Source organism: Camelus bactrianus, chromosome 8 (assembly GCF_048773025.1).
Source record: "Camelus bactrianus isolate YW-2024 breed Bactrian camel chromosome 8, ASM4877302v1, whole genome shotgun sequence".
NCBI lineage: Eukaryota > Metazoa > Chordata > Mammalia > Artiodactyla > Camelidae > Camelus > Camelus bactrianus.
The window spans coordinates 19,642,881-19,663,264 of record NC_133546.1 but is presented as its reverse complement, the minus strand read 5'-3'; the positions used below and the strand labels follow the sequence as shown (position 1 = coordinate 19,663,264).

At 42.2% G+C, this 20,384-nt stretch overlaps 1 protein-coding gene across 3 annotated transcripts in view; it reads left to right on the top strand.

Moving 5' to 3' along the window:
* AIG1 (androgen induced 1) overlaps positions 1–20,384 on the top strand; it is a 220,018-nt gene that overhangs the window by 170,336 nt on the left and 29,298 nt on the right. For 2 of the 3 annotated variants that reach the window (XM_074368246.1, XM_010965657.3), the window contains one exon: positions 7,825–7,940. In XM_074368246.1, coding sequence (XP_074224347.1) covers positions 7,825–7,940 — 116 coding nt within the window. Of the gene's footprint in view, positions 1–7,824; positions 7,947–20,384 lie in introns of those variants that run through there. The other variant, XR_006728587.2, reaches the window with a different exon arrangement.

Sequence of the window (20,384 nt, the reverse complement as noted above, 5' to 3'; positions counted from 1 at the left end):
CAGAGGCCAAACTGCCCAGGTCTCAGCCCACATCCACCACCTTCCAGTTGGTAACCTCCAGCAACCTCCTTAACTTCTCTGTGCCTCAGGTTCTGTAAAACGGAATGGATGCTAACGTACGCCTCAGGGTATCACTGTGAGATGCAAGTGACCTTCATCCACATAGACGACTGGCATGCGGTAGATATTAGACAGTATTATTTAGCAGTTTGTCTTAAGTGAGAGATCTCACAAAATAACTTCAGTCATTTTTTGCATGGACCGTACAAGTCACTTTCACTATAGAATCTCACATAATCCTCATGCAACCCTAAAGAATTTGGTCTTTTCTGAGCTGAGGGACTCCATGTTTGTATGAGCCTAATTGAAATGCATTCCCAAGAACAGCAGTTTATTGGGGCAAGGATCTTTATCTGCTCTGCTCTGGGACATATTTAAATACCTGAAGTCGTGAGTGGCACATGGAAGCAGTACAGGAAGCATTCACTGAATGAATGAAGACACAAGCGAGCTTGGGGGGCAGGGTGTGTCACTCAGTAAAAACACAGGTTTGGAGTGTGGCCCATCTGAGGTCTAAGGCTCATGGCACTGTTCCCTATACTAGCTCTGTGTGACCTCTGATGAATTAGTCCCTCTGTTCCTCCATTGCCTCGTTTATGCAATGAAGGTGAAAATACCTATTTCATTTGAGTTGCTGTGTAAATTAAATATGATGCCAGTAGAAAATGTTTAGTATAAAACTGAGCTTATGTATTAGGAGCTGAATGAATGGTAGCCATTCTTATTCCGGTGTGTTCAGCATTTCTGCATATAAATTAATGATGGGGGAAGCAACACAAAACACAGGGGGATAAAAGAAGTCGTACTGCCTTGTTTACCTGTCAAATACATGTATTTGCCAGAAATAAATAAATACCAGCTTTCTTCTCTATTCTTTCCCCTGTGCTGTTTCAGTATGATGGTGTTTATTAAAGTGAAAGAGGAGAGTAGAAAGGGGGAAATTGTAGGTGAGGAGGCTGCAGAGAGGAAGGCAAGATGGGAGGCTGAGGAAGACCTGGAAGAAAGTCTTGGAGAGAATCGAGAACAAGTAGGACAGAGGGAAGGAGGGAGAGAGGAGCTTGTTGGTGATAAATCTCTCCTCTCTCCACTTCATCTCCCCACTGCCTCCCACCGGGTCTTTCTCCTATTCATATCCAAATATGTTTCTCTTACTGCTATATACCTTGAACTTCACGGAAGGGGTTAAAGCCTAAAGAGATACCTCTGCATCTTACAGGACAAAGTGCACGCAAAAGTCCTCCATGATTGCTCCTGCCCATCTGCCCTGTCCAGACTCAATCCTTCATGCTCCTTCATGTCCTTCAGTGTGTCAGTCCCCTTGGTGGTCCGTGAGGTGCCTGTACACACTGCTGCTTCTCCTTCGTCTTGTGAATGAACTTCCTCCTTTACCCTTTTTTCTGCTTGTGACTCTCCAGTCGCACATGAAAACCCAGTTCAAATATCTCCTGCTGCGTGAAGTTTTCCCTTGAGCCGCCGGAGCAGACCAGGTCCCTCCGGCCACCGCCCCATCACGGGTCTGCACGTCTGCATGTATCCTATGACACTGTCGTCATTTGATTGTCTGTGGCAGTTATTAGAGGTGCTATTCTGTGGGAACCACGAATGTTAACTTTAAATGTTCATGGAAGAAGTGAATATTAGGTCACTTTAAAGTCACTGTTATGTTTAAAGATACAACAGGAGTTATTTCTGGAATCACTTTGGCAAAAAGAATTCCTTTTGGTGGCCCACAGCCTGCTGGGCTGAAAAGAAGGTGCCACCCTAATGATGCCACAGACCCTTGGCACCTTGTGGATACCTTCATTAGGAAGATTCAGCAAGAGATATTAACTTCCCTCAAGTCATATTAAAAATGCTTTTTAAATGCAAAAATAATAGCCCAGTAAAATGGTGCCACTGTCCTAGGGTAATTGTTTCTATGACGCATCATTTGCTCTTAATTGCAAAGATGTGCATGTCTTGGTTTATTGTGTAGCACTATTTTGTTTATTTGGCCTAATTATGAAAACCATATCCTAAGAGCTGTTGGGGCTTATGTTAGAACTGGCTGAGTCCCAAATTTAGGACTGAGTCCATGAAGTGTTTTGGAAGTGCCTGGAACGTACTGGCACTTAATAAATATTGGTTCCATCTGAGTCTAAGTTTCTGACCCTAGGTCACATTTCTAACCTCATTCTGAGATGCATGTGTAAGCGCATCTTGGACTGATTGGGCAGACAGCAAGAACAGGTATCCAAGACCACACAGAAAAGGCAGAATTTAAAAGGCTCTGGTAGTTTTGGGGGGAGATTCTATGTCCTATTGTACTGGCAACACCACACCAAAACTGGCACTTTTAAGGAGAGGGAGGCCCACCACAAAGGGAAGTTCCCTTTGACTCCTGGAGGCTGGAACCTACCGAGGTTGAAATGGGCAATTTTCTGTCATTCAAAGCACAAAATTATCTCCACTGTGAAGGGAGCGAGAGACAATTAAATTAATTTGGTCAGGTTTTCAGCATTAAAATTTTAGGATTTTTAGAACCTTCATCTGCCTTGTTTCAAGCTGTTTGGAATGACACCACCACCTCCCCACATCCACTGACTCTGAATTTACCGTTGCCCCCTGGGGAGCTCCACCCCAGTTCTGGGCACGCGCCTCCTGACCCTGCTTTTCCCTGTATTCATCAAACATCTGACTTATTCAGAGAGCCCAGAAGTTTTGCAAAGGTTAGGATCAGTCAGCGTTTTGTGACTTTTTTTTTTTTTTTTGACTCATCTTTCTCCTGTCACCCTTTCTATCATTTTAGATCAGATTTTGCTAATACAATGGGCTTTCTCTTCAAACTTGGAAATTCCTTCTTGCTTTATTATAGAATAAAATTTTCTTTTTTAATCCTTTTTTACTTCAGAGGTGGTTGGGGAGGGGGACAGCAAACAAAACATTCACGTTGCGATATGGAGTGTACAACTTCTTGTAACCCAAAGCAGTTTTCTGTAGTTTATTTTTATTTATGATATACCTGTAAATTGTTAGGACATCCTAGGGACTCTCCCTTACTCCATCCTCCCAGGCAAGTCTGGTCATATCTCTAGCCCTGCCTGCAGCCAGGTACCTACAAGAATGCAGGTGCTCAGAGACACATGCACACACACACACACACACACGTGCACACAGCCAACCTTCAACTTTTTATTTATGATCAAAAGTTGTCTTGGGTTATAAGAAAACCTTGATACCCTGACAATCATGAAGGCAAGAATTGTGGTCTACCAACATGGGGACCACCATGAGCACTACCCCATGTCCCGAAAAACCAGATGTCCCAGGAGCTCTACACAGCAATCTCATTTTTAACAAGTTCATCTGGCGATTTGATGCATACATTAGTCTGAGAACACTCCCGGAGGTCTGCCTGTGCCCTCCAGATGCAAATAAGTGGGCATGGGGCTGCCAGCTCTCTTATTATCCAGCTAGGCAGGGGCTGGTCTGGCTCATCTCATGTTCAAAAGCTGGTTTTGCTTCCAAGAAAGAAATGATTTTTGTCTCTGTTCATATGGTATGGGAGCAGTACCCTTCTATTCAAAAAATATTTTGGAGAAAAAAGAAGGACCAGAGAAATGGCAGTGAACATAGTCTTCAAATCTCGTTTAATATTCTTTGCACCATACACTCTGGCTACAACCATAGATTCTTGAGCTCTAAGATAATCGTGAGCCGCCCCCTTTTGCATCCGCCCTACTCACCAGAATTTGTACCATCACACCGCATATGTTTTTACCCTTCTGTTTATTCCTCAGCAAAGTTTACTCTAAAACTTCCTTTTAGTTTATAGGCTACTGAATGCCATCACAGATAATCAAAACGTTTTTCCCCATGGCAAGTCCAGATCATTCTGGTGTAGTCCAGATCATTCTGGTGTAGTCCAAATCCATTTCTTTAAACTTGTTAAATACCATCAAATTCCTCTATCAATACCTAAACTTCCTACTCATCCATCTCTCCATTTTTTTTGGCAGAAGGACACCTGTTTCTGAATGAAATATTTTAGCAGTTAGAAGGTACAGCTACCATTTATAAATAATCTGTTTCAGGGGATAGACTGTGTGGCTCAGATGTTATGCAAGATAATTTATGTGGCGCAGGGGGCTGGCATTATTGAACCAGCTGGTGAAAAGTTAATTCCCTCTCAATTATCTTTAAATCCTTCTGTTTCCATTTAGGAGAGTCTCTGTTTCATTCTAGTGTGTCTTTAATGCGCCTCTAATACTTATTAACATCCCTGCTTAACACACACAGAGCAGCCTCAGAGTCAAACAGGATAACCTATCTATCAAACCTTTATTAAGATCAATTAGATTTTCATTGTATTTGTTTTTGTGGTTATCTTCCAGTTATGATATTCCATTTATGAGAGTTTATAAATCGTGTAAGTTTTCCTTTAAATATATTTATTTTTAAAAAATGTGAATTGACTAAGAAAACAGTTTTGTTTTGTTTTTTTTAAATCAGGTAGTGTGTGACAGAGCTGCACTAGGACTTTTGACTTTTGCAGGCACCTTGCATTTGTGGGTCCCTTCCTGCATATAATAGTATTCAGAATGTATATGCCACAGGGAAGAACACATTTAGTAAAATATGAAGATCTTTTTGTTTACTTTGATCTCAACCAAAAATTAGTTCTGGTCTGTTGAGAGACAACATAAGTGATCTTCAGTCATGCACTCCCTCAGGGTTATTGAGTCAAAGATGATTTAACTCTAATATCTTTTAAAGACATAATTCTAATATAGAAAAGAGAGCCCGGGATTTGGAGACAAACAGAACTAGTCTTGAACCCTCTCCAGACAGTAGCTCTGTGACTGGGGCAAGATCGTTACCTTTTCCAAGTCTCGGTTAGCTCATCTGCAGAATAGAGTTAGTAACTCCCCCTTAAGATGTTACTTTGAAGATTAAATTATCTCCATAAATATTTATTGAGCGCCTCCTATGTGCCTGGCTCTTTTTTAAGTTCACAAACGCCACGGTGAACAAAACAGAAGATAACCATTCTTGTGCAGCTGATGGTCTTAAATGGAGTTGAGTACTTGCTTCCTGGTCCTTAAGTCATTGAAGCAGAGTTTGCCTGGGAGTGGTTTAGATCTGAATTTATTATACTCCTGGTTCTAAAATAATTATCCCTCTTGCTGCTACAGCTTTTGAGTCACAACTAGCTGCCACAGGTTACTTAGAGATTCAGCAAGATCATTTGTGGATTTTTTTTTTAACCTTTTTCTTCAGTTCATAAAATTTTAGCTACCTGCAGGGAAACATTTATGTTTGTTATAAATATTATTGCACAATTTTTACTTTTGTAACTGTATAATGTTTATCAGTAAATGTACTTTGTATTACAAATTATTTAAAAGGGAAACATACATTCTTCAGTGCCTGAAAATTCTGAATGGTAAGCTGTTACCCTCATATCGAATTTGCCGCTGGCCAAACTGCCATAGGTGTAGCCAGCCACAGAAAGATCCTTTGTCCTGGGCTATGTCATTAATGGAACAGGTAGCTCATTTTTAGTGGTGATAATGCCAGTGAAGTGACCTAGAAAGATTTTCATTTTTCAAAAAGGTTTTTTTGTCTGGCATCATCAAAGTATATCTTAACCCCTCTAGGCATGACATCTGATCATCAACAAAAAGACTAGGTAACATAATGATAACTGGATAGCTGGACGAGAATATTCAGATTAGTTATTTGAACTTATATAATGTTATAGAAAATGGGTGATTTTTTTACTCAGTTTGGAGCAATGGAGGAAAAGGTAGAGCTTGGATATTTTTTAACATTAATAAGTCAAAAATAATATCATCATTCTGTAACCCACACAGGCTATGAGAGTCAGCACTACCTTCAGCACAAAAGTTTGATTTGCAGGGATTTTTCTAAGATTTGCTAAGACTTGGCCTTATTGCTAACTATATATCTGAATTTTATAGGAATGCACCCTTGTAAAACTATTGTTGGCATCTCAAATTGTTGGTGAAATTCCAGGCTGATGTCATCTGAGGTGACTAGATAATAATGGGGAAAAAAAAATAAAATAGATCTTTAAAATGCATATTGTCTTTGTATCAACACACATGTAAATTTTGTGTGGTTCCCTTCAGAGCTAGTTATACTGTTTTAAAACAGTAATAGAGAAGCAAAGGATAAGGAAATAGAAAGCTACCCAGCTGTGGAATCACCCACCTGATATTCTAGGCATAACATAGTCTAATTACAATGCACTGGCAGTCAGAACAGTTACATAGAGGAGAAAGTTTAAGGCAAAGGATTTCCAGTGTCTTCTTATTTCTTACAAGATCCTGTCTCTTTTTATTATGAATATAAACAATAAGTTGCTAGAAAGACTTTCACCTTGATATTCCCACCATGTCTTTTCCCACCAAGGCCTGTCTGTCACCTGGTTCCATTTTGCTACAATACTTATTAGAGTTTGAAAATCGTTAACATTCAGTTTCCTGCCTTTTCCTTGAACATGCAAACTCTGCAGCAAGAGCAGAACAGAGATTCTTTCGTGGCCATTAAGGAGGTACTAAATAGTATCCAAACTTGCTGATGGTTCAGTTCTCAGTCCTGCCATCTTCTCACCCTCGGGAAACTCTCCAGTGTCGGAAGGTAAATCTATATCCTGGCCCAGTTTTACCTAAGAAGCTCTTTTTCCCGTATATCTGTCCACCAAATTTCAATACCAAGGATACTCAGCTTTCCTTTCTTCTTACCATATGGTGGGGAGACGTTTTATCCCCATCCTGGCCCACTGAGCTGAGTATTTAGAGTGGCCACTGGGCTTGGAGAACAAATGGAAATGGTCCACGCAGCTTCTCTGGAGGCTATCTTCAAACATAGTATCTAAATCCATGCACTACTGATACAAACCAGTACATCCTTTCTGGAAGCTTATTTGGCTGCATTTCCTAATCTGCTGCTGATATATACATAATTGACCGTTGTGTATCAGCAGCCTTAAAATCTCCATAGACTTACAGACTTTGACTATAAGAAAACAACTGAAATCACTATGTTGTACACCTGACACTAATATAACATCATAAACCATCAATACTTCAATTAAAAAAGTAAAAACTGAATTTGAAAAAAGAAAGTAATTTAACCTTCAGACATTGAGACAAAGGTGTCTCTAAAAGATAGTCATCATGATGTTTTTAATAAATGAAAAGTTGAAAATCTTTTCCTACTTAATGTCCAAGAACAAGAATTGGTTAAATAAATGTTGGTACATCCATAAAATGGAGTTTTAAGCAGCTATGGTCAGGGCTGATATTTTAGGAGGATTTCTAAAAGGCATACCAAAAATTCTCATGCTACAATCCCAAACAAAATTGTGTCACACAGTTTGATCGTAACTCTGTATAAATAACGTGAACGAGGAAGAGGAAGAAAAGACATATAGCAAAATATTAACAGTGGTTATTTTGATTCCTTTCTTATATACCCATTTTTCCCCATACATTTTTCTATAATTTCCTGTAACGGGCAAAAATGAAATACAATTTCAAAAATTAAGGTACAGAAGAAAAATCAAGGGAGCAGTTGACAGACGGCATGTTTCCAGGTATTTTTCTACCTCTTAGGCGAGCCATAGACTGCTCTCTGCTGTGGCACTTCTGCTAGGAATTTACAGTCTCCATTTTCCTACTGAAGACAAAGCGAATACTACAACTATTGAGGGGTGATGATAAGAATCTGTGTCACCTGGTCTCTGTTCTTTTTCAGCACACAACGGTTCTGCCCTTTATATTAATCGAGATGAGGACATCACACCATGCGTATCCCAGCAGGAGCAGCGGACTTGCCGCCATATGTACCTTCTCTGTTGGCTATATATTATGGTAAGGACAGTGCCTGCTGGGCTTTCGTATTGTATTAGATTTTGCACTGCTAAATTTGGGCACATATTTCATTATGGATATAATCACTAACAGATTCACACTGCGTGCCTCATTTGGTCCAAGACCTGGGCTTTGTCTCATTTCCCCAGATGCTTATATTTTTAGAAAGTATATGCCAAACCTCACACAACAGGAATTTGTTGAACGATCCCATGTAAGCAGTGGTTCTTCCAAGGCTACATTTTTCAACTCTTTTTCAAACTAAATGTTTTTCTTGGACGTCAGTTTTATTGCTTAAGGGCTTTTTTGCTTGGGATTTTTTGTTGTTGTTGCTTTTGTTGGGGAGTGAGGGAGTTGCAGCGAATGCAAATGAGGACAGAAGAAATGACCTCTTAGAGGAGTGACTTCTAACCTCTAAGTGAAACAAGTGAAAATGTACGTTTTCCTGAGTCAGTTTGAAACCTGTCCCAGAATTAGCTATTACATATAGCATGCATTTAACAGTTTGGTTTGTAAAAACTGGGGTAAGTAAATTGCAGGAAATCTTCACTTGGTCTGTTGGGCGTAAGTAAGTCCCAAGTGGGAGAGGCCAAATTTATCTGATAAGAGGTTTTGCCCGATGAGTTTACTTCACTTTAATTTCAGTTCTAACCACTTTTTAATGTTTCAAAATTATTTATCTTAAGACAGAGAATTTCTTATTTCTCTGCATAATCCCAAGAACTCTTTGATATATTAGCATACACAGAAGAGGACTCTCCTCTCAGCATTTCAGTCTCTTGGGACGCTCATGTCCTGAGTTCTGGGTCACCTTTCAGCCTGAAGGACTGAATCCCATTCTTCCAAACTCCCCAGAACTGTACTTAATGCCACCAAAATCCCAGAGCACTTTGGGAGGTCCTGTCTCTGTGGAGTGTTTTGCTCCAGCCAGTCCAGAAATATAAAATAAAGGTCAGCACAGTACTTCATATATTTTGCCTAAATGATCACATAATGCCTAAAAGGTCATTTGCTTCTAAAAAGTCACATCCTATGGCTAAATCTAAGGGGACGCCCAGACTGCAGACGCCAGAACACACATGCGGTAAAATGTTCAATCCCGTTTGCCACTTCATTGAATTGTCAGTGACTGTTCATTGTGACTGGGGAATGTTTGTTTTCCTAGTCGCTTTCTAGATTTTTTTCCCCCACCTAAAATGCTAAGTATTGACTTTCTCTGAAAGAAAAGGTCCAAATGATGAGATCTCACAGGTGAAATGTGACTCTGAAATTATTTCTTAAAAATGAATGTATGTGCTTTATACATATGCACTGGATGTTCGAATGACTGATCTTTCAGAAGAGTCGTGTAGGAAAGCTAGCAGTCACTCTGGGGATGCTGCAGTAGTTACAGCACATCGCACATCTGGAACTGCCTACAGCGTTAGTTTAAAAATCAAACGCCCTTCCCCCCTCCCCCCAAAATACAATCTCATGACTGCACGCATATTTACTTACCTGTGGGAAAGGAAGCTTTTCACTCTGGATGTATTTCTATGAATTCATTTATGTGCCATTAAATTATCTGAGTCTTGTAGAGCCCCAGAGGTTTCAGGAACTACGTGCTTTCTAATGGCTTTTCTTCCACCGTGGGTACAATCAGTCCACGTTCCAAGGAGACACGTGGGAAATACCACATAGTCTCCATGATAGACCCCCAAGATCCCTCATTAAGATGAAACATTACTTACGCCCTTCGTGCCAAGGGAGGCTTGCCAGCTCTGCGTACTCCCTGAGCAAACCAGCACTTGTTTGGACACATGTCTGCGTTAACCAGAGCATTCTCCCAGATACGTCCTGAGAAAGCTTCCAAAGTAGACTTTTTCCTTTGCTGTTCTGCCCTTGGCATTCGTAACTATGCCAAGAGCTAAACAATGCCCCTCGCGTTACGTCACACTACATAAATCCAAGGATTTTAGTTGTTATCCAAAAGGTGCTGGCTTCTGCTCCCTTCAGGCTATCTCAGGGCCCACGTACCAGTGACACAGCAGAGGAAGGCTCAGCATATGACATCTTTCCACGGCATCCCAGGGTTGTGGCTGGACATTCCAGAACCTTATGCCAAAGTGTGAGAAAGGATTCCTCTTACCACGTGCTAATTATAAAATAAATAGACCTCCCTTACAATCCTCTGTACAGTTGAGCTGAGTCTAAACCTCCAAAGCTGCTGCCCAGCCTGTCCGTCTGCTTTGCTCTGATTCTAGCCTTTCACAAGTCTCCCTGCCTGTGTGACTCTGTCCTCTCCCTGGACTTGGATGGCGAGAGCTGAGAAAGCAAGAGATGAGGGGGCTTCCCCTCCCGGACTGGATCCCTTTGAGCTCCCAAGCTCAGTGGCCAGGTTTCCTGGCCCCTATCTCAGTCCTACCCAAGCTTAGCACCTGAAGTCATCCCAGACTCCTACCACGCCCACCTCCACCGCCCCACTGCTCTCCTCTCTCCACTCACCCAGGTGTCTGGGACACACACGCACCCCCGACCATGTGTGGTGGGCTCTTAGCTCCCTCCCTGCACACCTCTCCTCCACCGTCACTCCTGCACGTATTTCCCTGCACCAGGTTTGGGAGGTTTCCCCTGAGGCCTTGGATGGCCCGTGTTACCTTATGCAGGACACAACGCAGATCCCCTCAGTTTCCTCACAAGAGTAATTATCGGGAATTGCAGTGAATACAATTTTTTTGACTGCTGTGCCAAAAAGCTTTTCAAATGTTACCTTATTTAGTCTGCCAAATAACCCTTTGAGATAAGCATTATCTTGGCTCATTTTGCAGATAAGGAGACCAAAGTTTAGCAAGATAATATGGCTGGCCCAAGGAAGAGACACTGTTTTTTGCTATTGCTAGAACTACAGTTGAGCCTTGAACAACGTGGGCATTGGGGCGCCGACCATCCCTGTGGTGTAAAATGTGGTCAGCTCCATATCGCACTTCTTCCATGTCTGTGATTTCTGTGTTACCTGAGGTTCCACATCTGCAGATCCAACCAATCTCGGATCATGTAGTACTGCAGTAAGTGTTTACTGGAAAAAGCCACATGTAAGTGGGCCATCGCAGTTCACACCCACGTTGTTCATGGGCAGACTGGACAGCGCAAGCCCTGGGGTGCAGGTACAGGGTCTACACGATGAATCCTGCTCTCCACTCCCTCTTACTGTGTGAAGAGTAACTCTGTGGGTGAATAGATTGTGAGGTTGTAGCTTTGTTTTTGTTTTGTACATCAGAAGCAGCCATGTCTAGCTGTTACAGCCACTTCTTGGCTTTGAATTCCGACTCTGCTTAACCTTTCTGCACTTTAATTGGTTCAGATACAGAACAGGGGCAAGGAGAGTACGTACCTCGCAGGGCGGTTGTGAGGACGCAGTTACTAGAAGTGGAGCCCGCAGAACTATGCCTGCACACGGTGAAAAGTTCCTGTGTTTGCTCTTATTGTCATTATTTCTATATTTGCTGTTCTGAGAAGGTCCCCAGCAAACAGTAACAAGAGCATGTGATGTTCTCTTATCAAGGGATTGAGAATGTCAGTTACTACGCACGAGTCCTTTCTCTTCCTTTCCCCAGTCTTGCTCCCTCGGACACTCTTCGCTTTAAAAATCCACAACAATAAAGGACATGAAGATACCACTTTGTTTTTTTAAGTTTAAAGGGATCATCAGGAAACCTTGCAGGGGGGCTGGGTGAAACAGAGAACTTTAAGATCACAGGATGCTGACAGTGGTCATCCTCTAGTTCACAAATTCTGCAAGAGAAGACATCCTGGCTTTACCTGGTGCAGGACTCCTGGTGGCCAGTCTGCTTCTTGGATGTGGCCCCCCAGCACCTCCCGTCCTTGTCTTCCTGTAGTGCTGCCGCTGCTTTTCAATCTGCAGGACACAGGAAGAGGGAACCACCCCAGGTCCTAGGAAATTTACATCCCCAGCAGTTCAACAGTGGGTCTCCTCTGTGCTGAGGGGTCTTCTTCCTGCCTCTGGCCATTGCCCCCTCCCACAGTGGTTCTCATTCAATCAGGACCCACCTGAGATCTCAGGGGCCGTGCAGAGTACATGCCGCCCACTAAATGCAAGGCACTAAATGCAAGGAGCAAGGAGGCATTAGTAGGGCAGAAAATGAGTCCTGGGGGTTTCTTCTTATGGATAAACATTTCTTGTCACCTCAGTGAGCTTATATACAGCAAGACAGAGATACCTGTTCTCGGGGTCCTCATGATTTCTGATAAATTTCACATTCTAAGTCCCATTACCCCCAAATGTGTCCATCGTACAATTTTCCAACCTAGAAAATAAAGTAAAATCATAATGAAGTATGTTCTTCCTTTTACAATATAAACCCAAATTGTCCCAAATCAGAATTTTATCACCACCAAACTTGATATCAGCCATGGCATTGCAGATTTTTCTTGTTTTCTTATTGAAGCTTTCCTATATTTCCTCAAGTTTTTGCTGGGAACATACATTATTTTTAAAATAGAGAAAAGCATTCTTAAAAATAAAAGTAATTAAGAGTTTGTGAAGGAAAAGGCGGGCTGGTCTAACAAGATAACTCACAAGTCTAGGAATGTGAAGGAGAGGCTGGGCTGGGCTAACAAGATAACTCACAAATCTAATTATCAGAATACTGATCAGAGTTCTGCTGGACTAACTTGTAAATCTAAGTTAATTAGTGTTGGTTTGCTGTTCATGTATTTTGCTAGCCAGCTGGATTTTCAAAGATACATATCTGGCTTTGGAATGTTGGTTTGCTGCCTCCCCGCCTCCACTTTTGTGATGATAATGCTGCTAAAACTGTTCCATGCCTATTGGCCGAATACCCAAAGCTTGTACTTTACCCTGTAAAACCTCATGCACACGTCTTGGAGGTGCTCAGAGCTTCGGAGCAGAAGCCCCTCTGAGCCCGCCGGCGTAATACATCTGAGTACTCCAACCCTCCGAGTGGTGCTTGTTTCTTGGCTGGCCTGTCGTTTCTGTAACAAGTTTACTCACTGGAAAGTTTTGAACAGAGAATTGACATATTCTTAGACATTTGTAAAGTTTCACTTTGGCTACTGTGTAAAGGATGGATATGGGGACAAGGCTGGGCAGGAGAACAGGTTAAGACGCTACAGAAGTAATTCTAGTGGGAGGTGAAGTAGTTTGGACCAAAGTGGTAGAAATGACAGTGTAAGAAGTAGTAGAATTCTGAGTATGTTTTGAAGGTAGAGTCAACAGTATTCCCTGTTTAATTTAGACCAAATCTAGAACTCCCGACTCAGGCCTTTTAGTGTTTTTTAACCTTGGTTTGTGACAAGCAGAATAATGTCCCCAAAGAGGTCCACAACCTAATTCCCGGAACCTGTGAATACATCACCTCGCGTGACAAAAAAAGACTTCGCAGATGTGATCGCATTAAAGATGTTGACATGGGGAGATTAACCTGCATTATCCAAGTGGGCCCAACCTAACGTTAAAGGAAGAAACCCTTTCTCGGCTGTGATCAGAGAGGGACATGATTGGGAGAACAGTCAGAGAGCTGTGATGTGAAAAGGACTCCAGCAACCGTTGTGGGCTCTGAAGATGGAGGAAGGGATCCACAACCAAGGAATGTGGGCTGTTTCTAGAAGGTAGAAAAGTCAAGGAGACAGATTTCCCCTAGAGCCTCCAGAGAGGAGTGCAGCCCTGCCAACATCTCGGTATTAGTCTTGTGAGATCTTTGTTGGATTTTGAACATACAGAATTATAAAATAAATTTGCATTGTTTTAAGTCACAAAGTTTGTGGTAACGTGTTATAGCCACAAGGCAACCAATAGGATTGAGCAAATCAGTCTCTGTGGCCCTCTGTTTTTCCACCTGGAAAAAAAAAAAAAAGAGGGTGATAACACTTAGGCAGGATTGCTGTGAGAATCAGAAAAATGGGTACAAAATGCACACCAGATCATTGGCCCTCAGTACAGTATCCATTGTTGCTGTTCTGTGTGTAAGCTAAGAATACTCAATTCTTAGGTAACCTGAACTCACCTGCTTTCTGCATGTTTCTTCCCTCATTAACCTGATACGCTGCTCTGGGAGGTAGGGGTCCAGAACCTTGAAGTCAGATGGTCTTTGTTCAGTTCCTCTCTTATTAGGGGCTTTGAGCAAATTACTTATCCTCTCTGAGGCTCATTTTTTACCACCTTTAAAATGGGAGGTAACGCCAGCACAGGAGCTCCTGTTAGAGATAATATATGAATGTGCCTGTGTGTCACTCAAGAAATGACAGTATCTTTCCTTTCCCCCAAGCAACAGAAATCCTGAGTGTCTGAATCTCTATGAGAAAGTGCCATTTCTCTCGCTTCCTCTTTTCCCTGCCATCCTTATTTTCATTTTATCCTCTGCTCTTCTTAGGGATTTGGGTCCTGCTTCATGGGGTTTGTGTCTCCTTGCTGCCAGTCAAGAATGCTAAAGAGTGTTCTGAAAATTTCTTATGGTTCGCATTCTAAGTTATTTCCTGAGTCCTGCTTTTCCCCTGAGAATTGAGACTACTGTTGCTTTCCCATTATTCTAATCTGCTTGTTTTTACAAACACTTTGTGGAGAGGTAGTTAGTGTTTTCTCGTCTTCTAAGGAGGAGAAGTCTATCCAGACCATTGAGGACTTGCCCAGTGGCTCGCACTGGGCTCCTCAGAGTGTCCACTTTGGTGCTAACTGAATCCGTTTCTTAGATAGCATCTGGAATTCCCAGTGTTTATTATTCTGAGGAATAACATCTTTCTGGACCCACCCTTTCCTTGTCTCCTGTGACAGTAGGGGAGGAGTTTCCACACCTTCCAACAGGTAACCTTCCCCTGTGTAGTCTGGCTCCACCCCCTCCCAGCTCTCCACCAGTCGGTCATCACTTTATCCTCCCATAACTGCAGTCTCACTACCAGATCCTTCCAATCAATACTTGAACATACTCCTGTCTTAGTCCCTACCTTAAAAAAATTTACTCTCCTGGGACCACTCCCTTTTACGTCTAGCTACTGCACTGTCTCCCTACTCACAGCCGAGTTTCTCTAAAAAGTTGTCTACACTGTCTCCACTCCCATTTACATGCTTAGGAGAAGGGCAGTGAAATCATCAAGAGAATGGATTTGTGAGCCAAGCTGCCTGAACCGGGATCCTGCTTCCGCCATATGACCTTGGGCAAGTCACATAACCTCTCCATGCCTTCGTTTCCTCATCTCTAGAATGGAATAAAAAGAGTACCTGCTTCATCAGGTTGTTGTGATGACTGAAGTAATATAAATTTTAAGTATATGGAGAGTTCGTAGGGCAGTACCTAGGCAGGGCTTGTACTATGTTAATATGATTATAATCCACTGCAGTGCAGCATAGGCTTCATTACTTCGGTAGAACCTTTGCTTGATGTCACCAGTAACTCCTATTTTGGTAAATCCATTGAATGCTTTGTAGACCTCTACTTGATTGACAGTTCAGCAGTTCTGGTACTAAAACATCCCCCCTTCCTGAGTCACTCTCTTTCCTCACCCTTTCCTCCTCAACCCTTCTCTCTTGGGCCTGCAACAGAGAATCTTCCACCAGCTTCTGGCTCCTCTGCCTCCAAAGTACTTTTAGAATCTTTACGCTTTGCTCTTTCTCCACTGCCAACACCATGGTCCAAGCTTGAGTTATTTCCTCCTGAACCACTGCGTAGAACTGGCATTTCCCCAGCACCACCCCATCTATGTGTAGGAGCCCTGAGGGACCTCTGAAAAACACATAATGACCATGCCACTCCCTTTCTCCGAGAGTGTGGTTGACTTCCTGTTGCTTCTAAGGGTAAAGTCCAAAGTTCCTTTCCACGGCTTAGGAGACCTGTGTTAGCTGACCCCACCCGTCTCTCTGGCCTCCTCCTCCTCCTCTTCTCCCTTTGCTTATTAGCTCCAGTCACAGTGACCTTCTCACTGGTTGTCAAGGACTTTCCTTCCAACTTCAAAGCTCCCACCTTCCCCACACCACCATCCAACCCCACCTCTCCCTCAGTCAGGTCTCCCATGATTATTAGTTCCAAATCCTACTCACCCTTCAGGTATTAGCTTAAATATGTCTTCCTTAGGGAGGCCTTCTCTGATTTCCAAGACTTGGGTCAGCCTCTCTGTGGTACCTGTCACCTATTCATTTCCTGTTCATTTCCATCTAGGAAGTTAAAAAAAGTTGTAATTATGTGGTTATTTGGTTAATTTTTTTGCCCAAAGTCTGACACCCAGATCCTCTCCCCTCACTACCTAGACAACAGAAAGATGAGTAGTTGAAATGGTCTTAAATAAAAAGAGCTTCCTTGTCTGCAGTTTTTAAGGGTTAATACAGAATCATTCTCTTTAGACTTCACATCAATCAAAATATCAGAGAAAATATTATTAAGATAGATTGCTTAATAAGAGAAATCGTGATAGCATGTGAGGTTTAAATACAAGCAGATAGAGTAAGGAATTTTTTTTTTTAGTTTTTAAAAATATTTACACTATCGACTGAAATAAATGCGCAGCCTAAAAGTTAAGAGTTACGTTTTATTTGGTGGGAGAACTTGAGCTGGGGTGACAGCCTCTCAGATCTCTCTGAGGGACTGCCCTGAAGAGGTAGGGGAGGAGCTAGTATATATAGGAGCTTTACAACAAAGGCCAGGTAGCTGGAACGATAAAAGATTACTTGTTATCTAAAGAAAGACAGGCATCTCAAGTTAAAGAATTAAGTGCTTTTCTGTGTATGGGAGGAAGCAAACATTTGGACTCATTGAATTCATTCCTTTGACAAGCACCTAGCCATCTAGGGCCAGTATCCTGTCCTTTCTTATTCTGACTCCCCTCAGGGTGCACCATTGTGAGTGGCTGCAGAGGCCGGGCTGCAGGCTTGTCTTCACTGGGGGTGGCTGCAGCCGCTGATGACTTGATGGCTTCAGCATTCTTTGTTTACTGATATGGCTTGCGGTATTTTTCGTTCACAACACCTACCTTACACTTAGCTCAGTAATAACCATATAACTTGTTTACAACACTCTGACCGTGTATTTCTCTAACATTGAATTTCAGCTTTATTGTCTCTTCTCCCACTTGCCTGATTCATTTAAATTGCCACCTGAAGCTGATAGACTTGTAGGAGGAACCTCACAGACGGTGCTCCTTGCCAGTGACATCCTATAGGGGAGATGACCCAGTTCAGGCAGTAAAAAAAAGTGGAGAAAAGATCCATTTTTTAGCCAAAGTAGAGCCTCCTCATTTCCTCGAGGGGAGTTTTCTCGCTGTGTTTGAGGATGTGAGAGTGTCTTGAAGGCTCGGAACATATTCTCTGGTGGCTACGCAGGCAGTGATGCAGGAAAACGGATGTGGGGTGTGAGGAGGGCCATGTCCCAGGCTTCAGTTAAGCCCCTGGGACGTGCCCCGCCAAGTGTGGGTCCTTGGCTTGGCGCAGGAAAGAATTCAAGAGCGAGCCACAGTTGAGTGAAGGTAGATTTTACTCAGAGAGATACATTGAAAGGCAAGAGAAAGGCTGCAAGGTGTGGGGGTTGGGTGCTCAGATTAAAAGTAGGTACACACTCCATAGACAGAATGTGGGCCCTCTCCAAAGAGGGAGAGGAGGGGCCACCTCCAGGTGCCATGTGGCTGGTTTTTATGGGCTCGGTGGCTTCATATGCTAATAAGTGGAAGGACCAGTCTAAGTAGCCTGGGGAAGGGGTTGGGATTCCCAGGAAGTTGGCCGTTTCCCACTCTTGGACCTTTTGTGGCTAGCCTTGGGGCTGCCATGGTGCCTGTGGGCGTGTTATTCACCATGTTAATATATTACAATGGGTGTATAATGAAGCTCAAGATCTGCTAGAAGTTAAATCTCTCATCATCTTGAACCTCAAGGCCTACTGGGGGTTGAATCTTCCACCATTTTGATGTTAATTGCTGTGGCATTCTTTGAATGGCTGTGACCTGCCCCCTTCCTGTCTCAGCAGGATTACGTGAGCATCTTTACCGTGACCCTGGTCCTGCCCGGGCTCACAGTCAGCAGATGGTTTCCAGGGTCTGCAGTCACCAGCAGGAAACGTGCCCCAGCGCACTGTCTCTCCCACAGCACCCAACGGTGCTTCAATTTTATACATTTAAGTAGAACTGTGTTCCTAATAATTTTCAAAGTAAGAGAAGAAATTGTTACGGAAACGACAGGCCAGTCGAGAAACAAGCACCACTCGGAGGGTTGGAGTACTCAGATGTATTACGCCGGCGGGCTCAGAGGGGCTTCTGCTCCGAAACTCTGAGCCCCTTCAAGATGTGCACATGAGGTTTTATAGGGTAAAGTACAAGCTTGGGGTATTCGGCCAATAGGCATGGAACAGCTTTAGCAGCATTATCATCACAAAAGTGGAGGCGGGGAGGCAGCAAACCAACATTCCAAAGCCAGATATGTATCTTTGAAAATCCAGCTGGCTAGCAAAAAAACATGAACAGCAAACCAACACTAATTAACCTAGATTTACAAGTTAGTCCAGCAGAACTCTGATCAGTATTCTGATAATTAGATTTGTGAGTTATCTTGTTAGCGCAGCCCAGCCTCTCCTTCACATTCCTAGACTTGTGAGTTATCTTGTTAGACCAGCCCGGCTTTTCCTTCACAGAATTAGCTTGATTATTATTATAGTGTTTTAATTCTCCCATCTTCTGAAAACCAGGTCCATGTTGACTCAGGATGGAGTTCATTAACTCTCTCAAACAAATATTTACTGAGTCTTTCCCATGTGCCTGGCAGGGTGCTAATCGCCAGAGGTTAACAGTGTATACAGCTTTGGCTCCGCCCTCAGCAAGCTTACAGTCTATTAAAGGATATGGGGAAAGAAGAAAACAATTCCCTTACAGTTCATAAGGACTATGTATAATAGAAGAAATTCAGGGGGCTCTCAGAGTCCAGAGAATCATTCCCTATCCAAACTTGCAGTGTCATGGAAGGCTTCCCGGAGGAAGTGGCATGTAAGCTGGCCCTTGAGGGTAAATAAGAGTTAGCCATACAAAAGTCCAGGGTAAGTGTCCCAGGCAAACTATATTCAATACCTTGTAGTAACCTATAATGAAAAAGAATATGAAAATGAGAAATTGACACATTGTAACTGACTATACAAAAAAAAACCATGGAATTATTATTTTAAAAAAAAATGAATATCTGCATTTTTTGCAGATACTGAAACATTGTGCTGAACACCAGAAACTGACCCAACACTGTAAATTGACTATACTTCAATAAAAAATTTTAAAATAAAAAAATTTTGAAAAGGAAAAAGAAAAAATTTTTGAAGATAAAAAGAAAAAAATACATAGTGTCAGTAGTGTCAGAGAAGTGGAATACCTTTTTAAAAAAAGAAGTGAGATTGTTTTTTTGTTTTTTATGATGTGAAATGGTTAAAACAACATGAAATAATTAAATGGTTAATGCTATGCCCGTTTTTAATTAATTAGTTCAAGAATATGTTTTGAGAGAAAATATATACTTGCACAAAACAACAAATACATATTTCAAGGTATTCATAAAATAAGCTAGAATGTTTGCTGGGGGAAGGGTAAATAGTTGGCTACAAGGAGAAGAGGGAATGAACAAGTAAATGGAATAGGAGGAGGGAAAAATACTTGTAATCTCTCAATTCAATTCAGTTTAAAAAAAAAAAAAAAAAAAAACCCATGTCCCAGGCAGAGAAAGATGGCCTCTAGGCAAGAAAGAGCAAATCATAGTCAGGAAGTTCAGTGACCTGGGGCTGTTGAAGTTTGTTTTCAAATCCAGTCACTTACCTCTACCCTCCTTCCCCAAACTGCTTGGTTTTTGTTTGGTTGGTTGGCTGGTTGGTGAGTTCCCCCATTTCCTCTTATGCCAGGCTGTCTGCGACTGCCTCCTCAGCCTCCTTGACAGGTCCCTCTCATCCACGCACTCCCTAGCACCCAGGCCCTCTTAGCAAGCTCTCTTTGCTGCCTCTCATCCACTTTTCCCTTCCTGGCCAGAGACTGTTTTCAAATGCAGATCTGATCGTGTCAGTCCTCCTACTTAAAACTCTTCAGTAGTTTGTTTTTTCCAGTTTTGGAGGCTTTTTTTGGGTTTTTTTGATAGCACTTTTATTTTCCCTTATACCATGAAGTATCTTTGAGCCATGACATTCTCACCTCACAGTAGAAAAACAAGATGTGTAAGTCATCCTTAAAAGCTGAGAATTACGTAGAAAAATCTTACGTAAATTAAAACAATGCATAAATTTGCAGGTATAAATACAAATCATTTTGCAACTGTAGTGAGTAATTTAGCCCTGTGATATTCTGCTGGAAAAACATTGGATAAGAAAGAAAATGGATCTGAAGACTTGGATTAGCTATGTTTCCTAGCAGTGCTGGAAGATTGCAAGAAAGCAGTGACAATTCATTCATAAATTCTTGCCAGCCTCTGGAGAAATCCAAGAACTATCATTA